Here is a 16,394-nt window from a genome sequence, read left to right on the forward strand (position 1 = left end):
GTTACAGCTTTGTTGTTTTAAATTCACTTAGTCAGATTTTTAAGGACAGACTCTCCGAACAATATCTAGGCTTTTTTTGTGTCACATCCCACATTTTATTTTTTTTATTTAAAAACGCACTTTGAACCGGACTAAGGGCGGTGTATGTAACATGAACACAGTAAGAACCCGTCAATAAATGAAAAAATAGCTTTGAATTGTGCTCTGTTGACTAAAACCCTGAGGTCTGGAGGATTTTGTGAGATTATAAAGCGTTTTGCATCCATCAGCATCCATCCCCCGGATGTTGGTCAAAATCCCGCTGTGGTCACGTGACTCCGGGATGATCCAGATCAACGGCTCTCTGTTCGTCAGTCCACTTACGGAAAGAGCCGAACATCGTTTCGAGCATACGCTGGATGTTGCGGTCCTAGCACCCAAAACGCCAACTATCTCCTGTTTCTTTATCTATACGTTAAAGCCTTATTTAATTCCCTGCAGCATTCATGAAATAGTTTGACAGTCCATACCAGGCTAAAAGATGATTTCGCCGTGGGACCGGTGGTACTCGACGAGCTGCTGCCTTTGCTGCCACGTACGGACGGGCACCATTATTCTGGGCATATGGTATATGGTGAGTCCAATTTTTTCATTCCATGTCAGCCCAGATATCTTTAATTGTGACTGGATGTGTGGAATATTCGCCGATATATGAGATAAATGTCAAGTACTGCGGAGTTTTGAAGCAGAAGCTAAGTTAGCTAGCTGTTTTCCATTTGTTTTTGTCTCTCCCTTTAGATTTGACATCGACGTTATAACCGTTACCGAATATAAACTACAGAGTTTTCTTGTTTGTCGCCATAATTTCCATTCAACGTTTCTTTATTGGATATTTTCATCATTTTAAACCAAATTCATATCTTCAACAAGACATATTTTCAATTTGTGGCCGTGCATTTACATTCAATTAAAATTGGGATTGTGTTAAATTAAGTTTATAACCTATAATCAGCACGTCCTTCTGATTTGTCCTATATTTGCACCAGTTAAATATGGGCCTCGCTTCTCTTTTTACTCACTGGTTAACCTGGAGTTTTAAACATAGTTCAGTAAGCCTGGTAAATCCCCGACCATTAATAACGTTAACCATTTGTTGTTGTTTTTTTTTTTTACCTCAGTGTTACTGCAAATCAACTAGCTTGTGTTGTCAAAACGATCCAATAACAGAAAAAACAACAGATATCTTCATAAATCAGATGGTTGTCATATGATGAAAACTGTGATCTATAAGACTCAAAGTCATTTTGCTTGGATAAATGCTGCTTCTGACCCTGATTCATATATCAATATTAGATTTGAAAGAACTAGTCAACTAACCCTAATCAGTTAGGATTAACATGAAATGATTCAACAATGATTCATCTCCATGTCATTTATGTGACTGCATGGAGCTGTTTGTTTGATGAAAAAGGCACTTTGAATGTCACCTTGGGCTCTGTGAACATGATCTTGAACACGGATTATTTTTTAAATTTATATTTTGGATTATTTTCTGGCTGAAACTAATTAATACTAAAAAAATCAATAGACAAATCAATAGAAATAATTGTTAGATGTACTCTAATGAACATATGGTGCTTATTTACAGTACACCCAGTCGCTTGAAAGTTAATCCAGAAATGTAAAGAATCGGTGAGTCATGATTGAAATGTAATATTAATATTGATTTTATTTTCCCCACAGCTCATCAATGCAGTCGTCCTACTCATCTTGTTGTCAGCTCTCAATGACCCAGTTCAGTACCGCTATCACCTCACCAGCTCCGAGTTGGGCACAGACATTGATGTCATGGACGATGCAAGTGAGTGCAGCTAATCCTACTGTTGTTACATGTCCGACTTAGTATAAATTGTTTAGTGGTTTACAGGATCTAGCCGATGTTTCCAGTGAAGCTGTTTATCGTATAAAATTGGCATAAAGAAACTAGAGTTCAGAATCATTGAGTTGACGTGAGATTAATCGGCAATAAATTAATAGCTTGAGTAATCTTTCAAGGAAAAATACCAAACATTTTCTTGTTCCACCTTCTCAGAGTACCATATTTAATATTTAACCAATGTTTAACATACAAAATAAGTACTAAAAGTTGATTTATTTGTATGGTACATTAGGCCTGACTTTGTGGGTGTTGTATCTACATTATGTGTTGTCACTTATCAATATTTTGGTATAAGCAGTGTAACATTTGTGTTATTTAATGTAAGCCTGATATAGCCGATGTCACATGAGTAACTTAGCTCCCACACAATATAACGTTTCATAGCCCTGTTAACAATATTAGAGAGCCCTCATTAAAATCGGAGGCATGCCCATATAGCCGCATATATTTCTGCACCTATCCTATGTGTGCACCACTTCTTTGCCTAGAACACTGCTCTCAGCACTGACATAGCTGAGTAGACTGAGCACCACAGAGAAAGAAAATTGGAGTTTGTCCGTATTTTCGGTGTTTCCCCTCCAGCAGCCATCATCATTATCATCATAGTGGCTTCTGGAACACCGTAGACCGTGTCACTGGCTACTCTGATTAAAAACAACTACTCTGATTCTCCAACGGACTAAAATGGCCATCTTGTCACGCTTTCCCTCAAATAATGTTGTTGTGGCTGACAGTGCATCTATACCTGTGTGGTTTATATATAGTATGTATGAACATGTGTATCTGTGTCTAATGTGCGTAGCCAGGGATTAAGATGGAAGGGTATCCTCATTTCCTCGGTTTTAACGCAGTATCAATGTTATAGTAATCACTGTTGCTGAGTGTAGGTGGAAAACGACAGACATGATTGCACATGGTATATCTGTATTGCATTTTTTGGTACTTTATACAAGTTAGAAGTTCTGTTTTTATGCTAATCATCCTCACAAAAACTACCAGCGATGGACTGATTCCACTTTTTCATTGGGACTACCTGGTTCAGTAACAGCTAGTGCTGCATGGTCATCTGGGACCCATTTTACTCACCAGCACTTATGCAGATGTCCGGTCTTTACTTGATATCAGTGGATCCCTGTTAGTTTCTGTGACAGTGTCTCATCAGTGGTTTTCACAGCTGTGACAGAAATGTGAGAAGAGTGTCAAATTTAGCAACTCTTGCATAACAATTAACCATGTGCTGATCATGTTTTCTCAAGGGCAGATTTGGTGCTAAAAATAGTGAGGGTACTTAAGGTGTTTTGTTTTGTAAAACACCATGTCCCCATGAAGACTTTCAGATTACATCAGACTGATGTCATCAGTGGATTCAAGGATTCCAGTGAAATTACATGTGCTGCTGTTCTTCACGGATAAACCAGATTATCTGTTCTCATATTGTTCTGTTTTTTGTGTGTTGTTTCTCTGCAGATATCTGCATAGCCACTGCAATATCCCTACTCATGATTCTAATATGTGGCATGGCAACGTATGGTGCTTACAAGGTAAATAAACACACAAAGGAGATTCAAGCTGACATCTGAGCTTGAGGGGCTTTCAGAGTTTCTTCATCTATTTTCAATCTCTCCTGTATAGCAACATGCTGCTTGGATCATTCCATTCTTCTGCTACCAAATCTTCGACTTTGCCCTTAACACGCTGGTAGCCATTAGTGTGGTGGTTTATCCCAACACGGTGCAGGACTACCTCCAGCAGCTGGTGAGCAACTGCCGTCCCTTTTTTTGTGCTTGAGATATTGTCAAAGGCTACAATGCATAGTTGTGATTATTACAAGGCAGATTCAGGGGTTAGTAGTTCATCTGTTGAGTAACATTGCTAAAAAAGAGGCATTTAGTGCAAAACAACCAAGCAGACATGAACATAGTTATGCAAATTTGATGCCCCTTTTAGACTCTTGAGTTCTTTAAAGTTTAAAGGTCAAGTTTTGGCTGATTTAAAAAGGCCAGGGAAAAGGCCACTCTCCTACTCTCTCTGTCACATTTCTCTTCATTGATTTTGTTAACATTTATTTCTTTTCATTTATCCTCTCTTCCCCACCTCTCTCCCTTCTTTCAGCCGGGGACATTCCCTTACAAAGAGGACATCATGTCCACCAACAACATGTGCCTAGTTTTTGCAGTCCTCCTCTTCATTGGCTGCATCCTTTCCTTCAAGGTAAGCCTACAGTCTTTTTTTTTTTTTACTTTGGTGAACGTCCATTATCTATAACCATCTTACTGTACAGAAAAATGTATATTTCTTAAATGAAATTATAAATGTAACACATTGTTAGCTATTACACACACCCACTTATTTTGTTCCTTGCAGCATTTCCTTTTTAAAGATGTTCTCAATCATATTGCAGTGTAATTCAGATGATTAAGTCTCACACTCATAGCAATGTGAACCATATGGCATGCAAAATGAATCTGCCAGTGTGAACGTTCCCATTATCAATGCTATTCGTGAGATTATCACACAGTCAGAGCGCAGCAGGGTCAGGGACAAGAGGAAACCAACTCCTGTCAAGCTAATTCCCCCTTAATGCATGGATGACTCGCCAAGCACAACTATGCTCTAGGGCCCTGGGACGAGATGGGACAAGTTGCAATCATCTGTACAATCAGACCAAGTTGTTTCTCCTCTAAGCTCAGATTGGAAATGTTCTCGGCAGATGTCCAAAGCCAGAGATGGGGTATTATGATAGGAAGCCACTGGAAGACACACTGTTGGACTCCATTATAAACGTCATGAGTCAGACAGTGTTTTGTTGAGTATATGGAGTACTTGAACTCATTATTGCTGCAAATTTAGCAAACATCAAGTATAGATGTGTGCTTGCTCAAAACTGCACATTTGCCAAGCAAAATCAATAGAAACTGATGTTATTGATGTGCTGTGCTTACTGGCTGCTTTTCCCTGTGCTGATGATAATTGAGTCAGTCCACTGGAAAAGGGCCAGACCTGAAACCTCAAGGATGCACTAAACTCTCAGTATGGAGGTAGCACCTGCTGAATTTCCTGCTGAAGCCAACTTTCTCCATATGACTGCATTTGCCATAAATGATACAGGCCGAACAGGCAGAAAGAGGGAGAGCTGGACAGAAGAGGAGTGGGATGCAGCAGAGACTGATGCTTGGATGAAGAAAACGAGAGAATGTGTGATTCACTGTTTGAAGTAAATGAGCAAAACGATCAAATTCAGACTTTGTAGGGATGCGTACTGTCAACCAGACAATTGCCACTCTGATATAGCTGTTTCAGGGTCAAGGACAGAAAAATGCAAAGTATGTACCCTGTTTACTGATTGAATGCTTTGGTTTAATGGAGTGTAGAGGCAGACTGTGTTCAGTCAGCTGAACAAATTAAAACTTGGAGTGGGCAATAACTTAATGTATTGTGTTAAGAAAAATAACTACGTGCTGTGTTATATAAACAAATTAATAATTTGTTCTGTAGTAATCTTAGCCGTAGGGTCAGCACTATTAGCATTTTGTGTTAAAGGTATAATTATGCATCCAAATCTATGTTCACTGTGGTTAATCTCAGTTAACTTAATCTAAGTTGGTGTCAGTATAGAGTTGGTATTACACAAGGAAGTCAGATCCACAGATGGTAAAGCTGCTTGGCTTCCTGGTTGGTTGGTTGGTTGGTTGCTCTTATTGTTGGCGGAGGTACCAGCTCAGCAGGCTGCTCACACACACACACACACACACATACACAATGAACCTCCTGTTCTTCTGCCAAGTGAGACAAACCTAAACCTCAGTGTAGGCTCAGCCTGACTGAGGCAGGAGATGCCTGATAAGTTGCCTTTGGTCAAACCAGAAGGGCAACTTGTCCAGGAAAATGTTTTATATTTTTACCACTGTGCAGACTTTCCTGTCTGTTCTCAAAGATAGTTGGTATATCACAGTCGATGCACCAACTTATGATGCACCCCTACTCTCAGCTAACTTGATGAATAGATGAGTATCAATAATGATGAAATGTGAAAATGATGTTGCTAAAGGTCGTCGTTTGTTCTTTGTTTCCACCTCCTGTGTATAGGCCTACCTGATTGGCTGTGTGTGGAACTGCTACAGATATGTAAGCGGCAGAGGCACCACAGAAGTCCTTGTTTATGTCACCACCAACGACACCACGGTGAGTCCTCACATCCACCGGCAAGCTCCTTACCTCAAAGACATACTGTAAACCCCCCATCCTCAGATCATAATATAATTGCCTTTGCCCAACACTGACCTTGGCTTACAAGCTTACAATTTATTATATAAGGTGAAGATGATTCCATAATAGCACATCAACTTCAACCTCTTGTGATGTCTCAACATCTGAGGTTTTAGTCACCTACACTAAATTAAATATTATACTTTTTTATGTTATTGCAGTTCAGTGCAGCTTACAATAAATCATAGACACTAGAAAAGTAGTGTGTACAGTACAGTACACACAGTCCAGGAAAACTGTCCAGTATTAGGATTCTGCTGTCGAGCTGTTTAAATATACCAGCGCTGTCACAGTTTTATGTCAGTTGTCTGACAGTCAGTGAAGTGACAGTGGTGCTGTACGCAGCAGTACAGTAGCCGCTATAGGGCGTGCTGAGGTGTGCCTGGGTGGCTGGTTAGAGGCAGTGTTGCCCCCCCCAGTGTTGACTCATGGCTTCCTGAGAGGGTTAGTGTAGTCACGGTTTCCATTTGTCTGTCTGTAATCCTCCACCCTGATGCATAAGACATTAATCTGTCTCACACCCACTGTCATCCAAATGCACAGCACTTCATTTGTCAGTCACTTTGTCCTTGCATTGTTGTGGCCCGGGTTCTCTGCTGACGTTTTTCACCTTATGAAACAGACTCTACAGGCAGTAGCTAATCCTGCAGGGTCTGCTGTCATACTGTGTATCATATGGTCTTTGAGCAAATGTTGGGAATGTGCCAGTCGGTTTTGTCCACTGCAGACATGATGGAGGCTGCACACATGGTAAAGGAAATGGTTTTTTTTTTTTTTTTTTAACTTAGAACTAAAATTTGTAGAGTGAAGAAATTTTTTGTGGGTTAGCAGGTAAGTATGAAGACCTGAAACAGATGCAAAGTCAGTCAAACATTGTCAAATGAGTCAAAAATATAACTGAATACACCCATAAATTATGCATTTTATTAGCTCATTAAAATACAGTGTAAAATTCTAAATCTTTGCATATTTTAAATCCTTATCAAATTATTAAATGTTGCTTGATTAAAAAACAAAAAGATAATAAACTGGGGAAAATATTGAAGATTTAATACATGAGTGGACCTTAACAGGTAAAAGAAAGCACATATTTTTACAACCAATCTATACATAGAGATAACTATACGTATACTAGAAAGATCCAGAAAATGAGGCTAAACCACTGAGCAACTAGGTCAAAGTGAAGGCCAGAGCACAAGGTTTGTGCCTTTTAGTTAGAGAAATATCAGGGAACAAGTAGTTTTAGATGCAACCAGGATGGTTTAAACAAGCTAAACTGCTTTTATATCTGCCTGACTGTATGGTTTCAACATTGCATTCCCTCCACAAACCGAACTGAATGAACAGAGCACTCCATCTATTTTTTACTAATGGAAAGCCGGCAGTGTGTCTAAATGGCTTTTTATAGTCTCGAAACTTCAACTACCCAGCTGCTTATTTTCCATGCTTTTATATAAATGCCATTAAAATGCACAAGGGTCAACTCTCTTTCACTCTTTCCGCCCTCATCATCCTCTCTTTATATATTTGTGTCCGTCCCCCTCTCTTCTTCTGAACGTTACATAATTGTCTGCTTGTCTGCTTCATTTCAAAACATCCCCATGATGTGTTCGCCGGGCCTCTCTGGCTGTTTCACAATTCCAGCCCCTCAGAGCAGATTGTCTCTCTCTCACTGAATTAGCAGCAGGGCTGGTTTTATAACACTATTTACAGAGAAAGACCTTTGAAGAAAAGGCAATCTGGCCTGTAAAGGATGATGTCCTTCCTGCCAGTAATGCCTTCTATAGGGGTGGAGAATAAAGAGCGTGAAAGGCTTTGGGGAAGACTCACTAAGGTTGTGTGTGAAATCACTTCCTGTGTTCTATGTGGTGCTTACAATGCCATTTTATTTATTAACAACTTTCTGATCAAACACTCTAATGCACTGTGTTGCATTTTGGGAAAAAAAAAAAAAAGTATAAAACAAACAAGCTATGTAAAAGTCATGTGATACTGCACCTGCCAGTAAACAGAATAGTGTATTTTAGTTTGGACTCACCCAGCTTTTGGTTTTCTGCTCCATTTCAGGTCCTGCTGCCACCGTATGAGGAGGCCATCGCCATCCCACCCAAGGAGCCACCTCCCCAGTATATGGAGGCATGAGAATATGTCTTTGCTGCTGGACCCCATATCCGAAACACCTCCTGACGCCTACCACTTCTCTCTCCAGCAGTTGGACCCCAGTGCTGGCTGGAACGCGACAAAGACAAAACAATATCTGAGATGCTGATTTCAGCTTGGATTCCCACTAACCTTAGCTTAGGCAGACCCTGAGCCAGTCTTGCCATCATGTCTGCTCCCCGATCGCCATCACCTCTGGTTGTTGTGACGTCCTGTCCTCCTTAAAGCACAGTACGCAGCCCAAGAACGCTCCTGACCAACCTTCCCCCATAGCAGCTGGGGTCCAGTGGCAGTATCTAAACTTTTGCACACCCTGAACACTCTGTCCCAACTTAATTTGCACTTTTCTTTGAGCAAATGTGCCCTGGTCTGGCCACCAACTGTTAACCCCAATACTGTGAATCTCCCCTGTGGTCTTTATCTAAAACAAGCTACCTGAAGAGAGGAAAAAAAGAGAGTGAGAGGGAAAGCGACATACCGTACATGATCAGTTACACAAGAGCACTTTTTTCAGAAATTGACACATTTCCTTCAATGAATGTATTGGTATTTTTGTAAGACTTTTTTTGTATAACGGTAAAACCTGATAGAAAATGGATTGACTTGTGGAAGGTTGTGCTGTTGTGATAAAATGTGTGTACTGATGTAGTTTGTCCTGCAAGAAATCATATTGAAAAACGTTCTTTGAACAATAACGACTATGTCCTCCTTCTGTGTCCCTGTAGCATATTGTCGGTAAACCTGTAACCCAGCGACTGCCAGTGAGAACCTTGTTCATCCATTAATGTCACAATTGTCCAGTTTGAACTTCCTACTTTCTCTGTTCCAACATGAGTAGTTAAGAAAGGCTGGTATTAATGTAATAATCCAGTGAATTTCACACATACATTACGACAATACATGTAAAAACTAAATGTGGCAACATTAATATGTGGAAAAGTTTCGGTTGAGACGTCTGACATGTGTTCCTGTCAAGTTGCAGAAGCAACAGCATCGTCTGTGTCTTTATTGTGTTGTTTTTTTTTTTTTTTTGTTTTTTTTTTACATGGGTCATTGTGTAAAATCCAGTCTTTTACAAGTTTTAAGTTGAGCTAACTTAGCTGGACTGAGGGCATTTTCCTATAAAGACAGAATGACATGCTGCTGTACATGCAGAGACTGTATGTGCGTGTGTGTTTGTGCGCTTACCTGGACAGTATGTGTGACATCATGATGTAATGCCTGGGTCCTTTTATATGCCTGGGTCACGTTTCTGTTGCACATGCAGTGATATCACGCTGAGGTATTTCCTGTGCTGGTGACCTTTTTAATGTTAATGATGGAGGGGGAACTAAAGCATTGATTTAGTGTAACATAGCACAAAATGAATACACAGTCTGTGAAGCTAGTTAAGCAGTGTAAATGCTTGTGTTTTGCCTGGAATCATTTAGGCAATCAATTGAGCATTATGAGAAATACATTTGAAATAAATAGTATTAGATATACCTAATATACCTAATCCTATTCTTTCCAGTCGTTGTCAAGTATTTATTACAACAGAAAAAAAAAACATAAAATCAGTTATAGACTATGCAATAGTTAATTCAATAACCTATTAGACCTGGAAATAGGTATACTATGAAGTAGCATTCCATTTGATGTTAATGTAGGCATTTGTTAGCCCCCTTCATTGTTGTCCCTGTGTGAATTATGACCACCTGCTTCTGCAAATCCAACAAAGCTGAAAATGAAATTGCACTTTAAATTCAGTATGAACTCACTGAAATTCGACTGTGTTTGTATTTTACTCATCTTTAACTTGGTATGCCGTAGCTAAGTGATTCTAACATAATCAGCCACCCATGTCCGGATGACGCGAGCTTACGAACCATGCCATGATGTAAATAAATTGATATTTATTTGTGTTGTGTGATGTGTCAGAAAAGCTGCAGAGTTGGCAGATGTTCAGGTGGCTGGTGGTGACTTTAGCTGAGATGTGCAGAGTTTAGAGGGGAAAAAAGCTTATATTTGGACAAATGGATGGCAGATGCCTCATTTTATAAGAATCACTCAAGCCTTTTTCATCCTCTTGTTGGATCTGCATGAGCTCATTTCTTCAATTCTGAAAAATAAAAAGCAAAATCAAATCCATGTCTGCTGCTGAATATATTTAACTCAATACTTTATTTTTATACATGAGTATTTATAGTCATCTTAAAAAGAACCTAGTTTAAAAAACTATCTGGCTGTTGAGATATGAAACATTTAAATTAGCTATTCATTAGTGGAAAGCCTAGGGAATTCGGTAAAATCAGGATAAACTTTAAGTTGTTTATATGAATGCATGAGCAGAAATTCTGTCACCCTAAGTAAAAGATCCCTAACATTTTAAGTAAATATATATTTTTTGTTCATGTTTGAATTCTAATGCAAACTCTACATCCCAAAATGAAACGAAGGAATAGTCTTTTTTCCCAGATTGTTTTTGAAGTGGATGTTTACAACAGGTGTTACTAATAACATTAATGACACAGGGCCCTGGAACTGAAGCAGCTCAAAGGAATTCCACCCTCATTAAGTTAATCATCTACACATGTGCATTTCCCATTGTTACATGTCAAACTGTCAGTGGGAAAACCTTTTGAAGTCACGGCTCCAAGAGAAAATTGGCATTAGAAAGTAAATCTTATTTCAGCTATATGGCTCTTGTTCACATTACAGCTTGTCTGTGTCTTGTGATAGGGGACTTGGCACCTTGGGAAACAGCACTCAACAAAAATTAAATGCATCACAGGCTGAAATTGAGCGTGGTAGTTCACCAAGTGCTGACTGGATTGGTTTAACGCCAAGAAATTCCTCCCATGTCTGTATATAACCAGTGTGTTGCATTTTTCAGGTTAGTAATTTGTTCCCATAACAGTCTAGTTTTAAGGTTATGATTGTTTTTAAAAAAAAATGTGCTAACGTTAGTGCTGCCCTCAGTTTCAGTGTCTCTATCCAGTGGGAACAAGCTGGTAGATCAGCAGGGATTTACCCACCAGCCTCAAAATGGAGCCTGGCATTACCTTGAGTCTGACAGCAGGCTGCCAGACAGACACGATCACCTACTTTCTGCCGGTCAGGTCAGGAAAAAAAAAAAAAAAAGTGGGTCACATTCTCTTTACTTGTTTAAATACTTTAGTGTGAAACATGGTTTGTCTAATGACATCAACTGCAGTCAGTGACACTTGTGAGAGAGGACACAAAAGGAGAAACCTATCAACAGTTGTTATATGACCTAGATCAGGGGTGCCTGATCCTGGTCCTCAACGGCCACTGTCCTGCTTGTTTTCCAACTGTCCCTGGTCTACCCACTGCTGGTTACCTGATTCAGGTGTGTTCAGCCAATCAGAAGCTGGGGGGGGGGGGTACCCTTCCACTTCCACTTCCACCCTCATCTGAGATGGTATCTTCCAGATTCTAATGGATTGAACATACCTGGTCCAGGAAATCAGCAGTGGATAAGGTAGGGATAGTTATAAAACAAGCAGGGCAGTGGCCCTGGAGGACTGGAGTTGACCATCCCTGCCCTAAAACATTCATTCTGCCTTAAGAGGGTGGCAATAAAATTAGTTGCCTTAGAGATATTTGTTTGTAAATTGAGTCATATTACTTGGCAACAGTCCTCTATATGCATGTAAAAACTATATTTATTTTGTTTACTATGAAGTAGGTTTATAGCTAACATTGTGCACAGTTATGAATTACACAATATACCACAGTATATCAAATACACAGTGCACAATGTAGGCCAGGTGAAATTGAAAAACTTTCTTATATTATGGATTTTTTTTTAAATAAATGAATTGTATTCGTAAAAATAAGTGCCTGCCAATTTGTGTAAAAATTTAAACTAAAATCTGCAAAAAATAATGCGAAATGTTGAATGGTGTCTGGCCTGTAAGAGGTTTTACATGTATTTATGATGCAGTGTTTACACTTGTTAATACAAATCTTGTTCTGCACCCTCTTTAGATATTGTCCTCATTTGGAGCTGGGCATCTGCTGCACGTGGATAGATCATCTGGGATGGTTTCATTCAATTGGGAGTAAAGAAAACAGCTTAGTGAAGCAATGAGTGGAAAACCAGGCCAAACCGCTCAGTGGATGATGGACAGCTTCTATCTCTGGGTATATGCAGTGGCCTCTGTAGGGCAGAAAATCTAAAAAAAAAAAGAAAGAATGAAATCCTGACAGTTCTTAGTTTACAGTATCGGCCAGTTTTACAGTCATTGCATTTAGTGCACACAGCTTTTACTTGACATGCATTTTAAAACTTTTGAAAATATATATATTAGAATTAGATTGGCCAACATTTAAAGCTCTAATCAACATGTTTTTCATATGACTAAAGAAAGAAATTTGCACTATTTCCAAGTCTGAATAGTGCTAAACCTGACAAACTAATGTTGATATGCAAAACTGGTAGAATGCTCCTTTATCAAGTATGTTTTTGAAAAAGGTCATTTGGTGAAACAATCAGGGGTCATTTACTGCTTTTGTTAGACTACTACTTAGACTGCAGCTACAACAATTAACTTTATTTTTAGTGTCTTTATAAGCTGAACAAGTCGGGACACCAACAATAGATGTGGGAGTGGCAGCCATCCCACAGTCAAGCCTTTAATACCTGAAAAGGGACTGTCCTTATTTTATTAGAACATGCAGCTGTTACAGATGGTCATCCTCAAGTTTTGTGAGGGGAAAAAAAAAAACATCCTCAAATAACCAGTAGTTGCATAATTTTTATATCAATGTGGTGACAAGCAGTCAGCTGGGTGGATCATGACAGTTTACACAGGCATAATTGTAAGATGTCTCAAATGAAAGGTGTGTCCATTACATTTTCTTCAAACAGCTTCATAATGTAAACAACTCTGCCCTAACAAGGTTAATGCTGCATTTGCTGCGTCCCGTGACTGTAATCAACTAAACTCTGAAAACAAATACAAATCTGGTGCACTCTGGTGGACACTAAGGATTAACATGTCTGGACAGGCAAGTTACATTGATGAAAAAAAGAAGTGACAGGTGTATACTGTTGACAGTAAATTTATTGAGTTCAAGGGGGTGGGGGAACAGCTCTACTGAGGCTGCTGTTGCTGCTGATCTGGCATGCTCCTGATGATGTCAGAATCACCTGAAGAGGAAAAGAAAAAAAAAAAAAAAAAAAACAGTGAATAAAATTAACAACTGGCCTATGTACTGAAGAAAGACATCCAATTATCTGACCAGGACAAAACTGCTATTTTAACACATATCAGCATGATGAGCATAAATGTCACCAATGGAGCATTCATGAACTGGCCAGAAAGCACCGGTAGCACAAATGAGCACTCCGACTGGCTTTCATTCAGCGAACCACTAGTCCTGAAATGGACCAGTTTGTTAGCAGGTCCCACAGGCACAAAAATTCACACGAAAGAAACCAAGTGGCATGAAAAAAATTTTTTTTTTAAAAATCCTTATAACATTCAAAGCAATAAGTTAAAAGGACAAAGTTCAATTTAGATAGTGCAGTCTCTCACTTGTTGAGACTCTCAACAAGTGAGAGACTGCACTGGTAGCTTGTGTGAAATAACTTTTTCAATGTGTTAAAGTCAAGCTGGTCTCCAGTATTATCATCACAGGTAACATTTCATCTACCCTTCACAAATAGACAGTAAAAGCTGTAACTTCTCAAAAAAAAAAAAAGTAAAAAGGTTCAAGAAAAAGCACCACTCTTTTACATAAACATTTACATGTATTCAAGGACATAACTATCCTCTGATCTTGGGTGTTTCCTAATGTTAGTAACAACTTACCAATAAAATTGTAGATGAATAGGTTCAATGAAGAAAGATGCCAATTTTCTATCATGAATTACTGAAATGTGTTGTGCCTGGAACTTCTGTTCATTTGTGTTGTCAAAGTCTCTTTGCCACTGCTCACTTCTATCCAACAATTACCAGGTCCAGTCCTCCCAGGATAATGTCCATGCATTAGTTTGCCAACAGAGTGACCAACCCAACCTTGTGTCAAACCACTCATTGGTCTATTGAATATGTTTTGGATCCACTTCATCACATTATAAATTTGCTCTGTCAAAGGTTTGTGGCTGACCCTGCTGCACCAAATGAGGCGGTACTCACCAGGGTCAATGATGGCCAGTGTGCACACCCTGTAGTATTTGCCGCAGGCTGTGCCAAGCTCAATGTTGTTTCCACTGTAGTGGTGGACCCCAGTCTTAGCCAGCATAGCATAGTACTCAATCTCAGATTTCCTAGACAGAGAAAAGGAAGGAATAATCTTAGTCAAAACAGCAGGTACTCAAATGTGCAAATAAAGGAAATGTGATAAATGAAGAGATGCCTAAGAAAAGGTGCAGACAAATCATATTAGACTGGAACCTTCAGGAAACCAAAGCTTTCTGTCTTAAATGGAATCCAGATTTTTGACCACTATGGAAAGACAGGACTGGTCATCAGCACCATGTTGGTCTTTTCACCAAGTGCTCCATGTCTAACATCTAGCTAACTTATTGTCTAAAACAAACAGGGCTTCATGGGCATTTTCACCAACTGCAAATTCTTCATTCTTGCTCACAAACATCTGCATGTTTACACCCAAAATGCTGCATTTCCATTCATTAATCAAACAACTAACAAACAATCACATGGACACAACAGGGTTTCACAAGCACGAGAAGCCTGAATAGAAAAGAAGATTTCAGTGTTACAGCCTTAAAATAGCCTGTAGGTACAGACTTTAACACTGTCTCCTGTTTAACACTATATTGTTACAAGTCACAGGGATATGTTTCATCGCATTTTACACCATTTGCTAAATAAAGCTGAAAGTTTAAATCTCAAAGTGTAGTCGATCATACAGACCTGAGGGCAGGGCAGTTGTTGGCCAGGATAACCAGCTTGGCTTTTCCCTGGCGGATCATCTTCTGGGACTGCTTGTAGCCCAGGACGTATTTTCCACTTTTCATCACCAGCTGGAGACGGGAGTTGATGGACTCCATGGACTTTTTCTGAGTCAACACAGACACGAACGCCCAGAGTTCATATACACTGCTTGTACATCGCTATGTTCGCATTTCACCAACAAATACTAGTGACAGCACTAAAAACCGGGTTGTAAAACAAACTTTCATGTAGATTTGCAAGAGCTGCTGTTGGCATTAGCAAACTAGCATTAGCTTCACTAAACGGTGTTCCGCTAAATATATTACGTCTACGGTAATAACACAAGAACAGGACACAAATGTGTAGTGTTATATTTACTGTCGCAGTCACTAAACGCATCGTATTGCTTGTTAGGGGTCAGTAACACGTTTTATCGACGGCTACATGCTAAGTTTCATGCTAACAGGCCACCGGGCTCCACGTGAAGCGGCAGCGCGTGCACTCACCGTCTTCTTTGCCGCCACCATGTTTGTAGTTTAGTCCGGACCGGCCAACCTGCGGACCAGAGGACTGTCGTTAAGTTGTGGATATTAACAAAGTGTTAAAATGTTCACAGGTTGATGTATTTTTACTGAGAAAACTCGGAGCTCGTCTTACTGTAGGTTAACGCCAATATGGCCTCGGAGAGAAAGGAAGTCCCATCGTGCACTGCGGTGCTATCTGTCCGAGGGTCTGCGCAGACGAGTTTCTGCGCACAATACTCACCGCAGGAAGCCTATGGATCTGTTCTCCTTAGTGACAAACCAATCATCAGTAATACAATTCATCTGTTTCAACGCGACATTTTTACTCCAGTTTCCTCCCACAGTCCAAAAACATGTATGTCAGGTTGATTGGTGACTCTAAATTGCCCATAGGAGTGAGTGTGAGTGTGTGAGGTTGTGTCTATATGTGGCCCTGTGATGGACTGGTGAGCTGCCTTTCACCCAAAGAGAGCTGGGATAGGCTCCAGCAGATCCCTGTGACCCTAAATAGGAACAAGTGGGTATAGATGATGGATGGATGGATGGATGGATATATATATATATATATATCCTGGCTCCATAAAACTCCTGCATTCAAAAATGTAGTCAAATAAA

General features: G+C 39.7%; 2 protein-coding genes across 2 annotated transcripts; one reads left to right on the forward strand and one right to left on the reverse strand.

Moving 5' to 3' along the window:
* Positions 1-351: 351 nt before the first annotated feature.
* laptm4b (lysosomal protein transmembrane 4 beta) lies at positions 352-9,039 on the forward strand. Its single transcript, XM_026300941.1, has 7 exons — positions 352-613; positions 1,723-1,840; positions 3,386-3,459; positions 3,551-3,673; positions 4,031-4,129; positions 6,005-6,100; positions 8,252-9,039. Exons 1-7 carry the CDS (start codon positions 521-523, stop codon positions 8,324-8,326), a joined length of 678 nt encoding a protein of 225 aa, XP_026156726.1. The 5' UTR covers positions 352-520; the 3' UTR covers positions 8,327-9,039.
* A 4,357-nt stretch (positions 9,040-13,396) lies between these two features.
* Positions 13,397-16,020, reverse strand: rpl30 (ribosomal protein L30). The gene is made up of 5 exons (XM_026301219.1): positions 15,913-16,020; positions 15,762-15,810; positions 15,235-15,380; positions 14,494-14,624; positions 13,397-13,502 (listed from the first exon to the last, which is right to left on the reverse strand). The coding sequence occupies exons 2-5, from the start codon at positions 15,780-15,782 to the stop codon at positions 13,447-13,449; spliced, it is 354 nt and encodes a 117-aa protein (XP_026157004.1). The 5' UTR covers positions 15,783-15,810; positions 15,913-16,020; the 3' UTR covers positions 13,397-13,446.
* Between the last annotated feature and the right edge of the window lie 374 nt (positions 16,021-16,394).

Source organism: Mastacembelus armatus, chromosome 11 (genome assembly GCF_900324485.2).
Source record: "Mastacembelus armatus chromosome 11, fMasArm1.2, whole genome shotgun sequence".
Taxonomy (NCBI): Eukaryota; Metazoa; Chordata; class Actinopteri; order Synbranchiformes; family Mastacembelidae; genus Mastacembelus; species Mastacembelus armatus.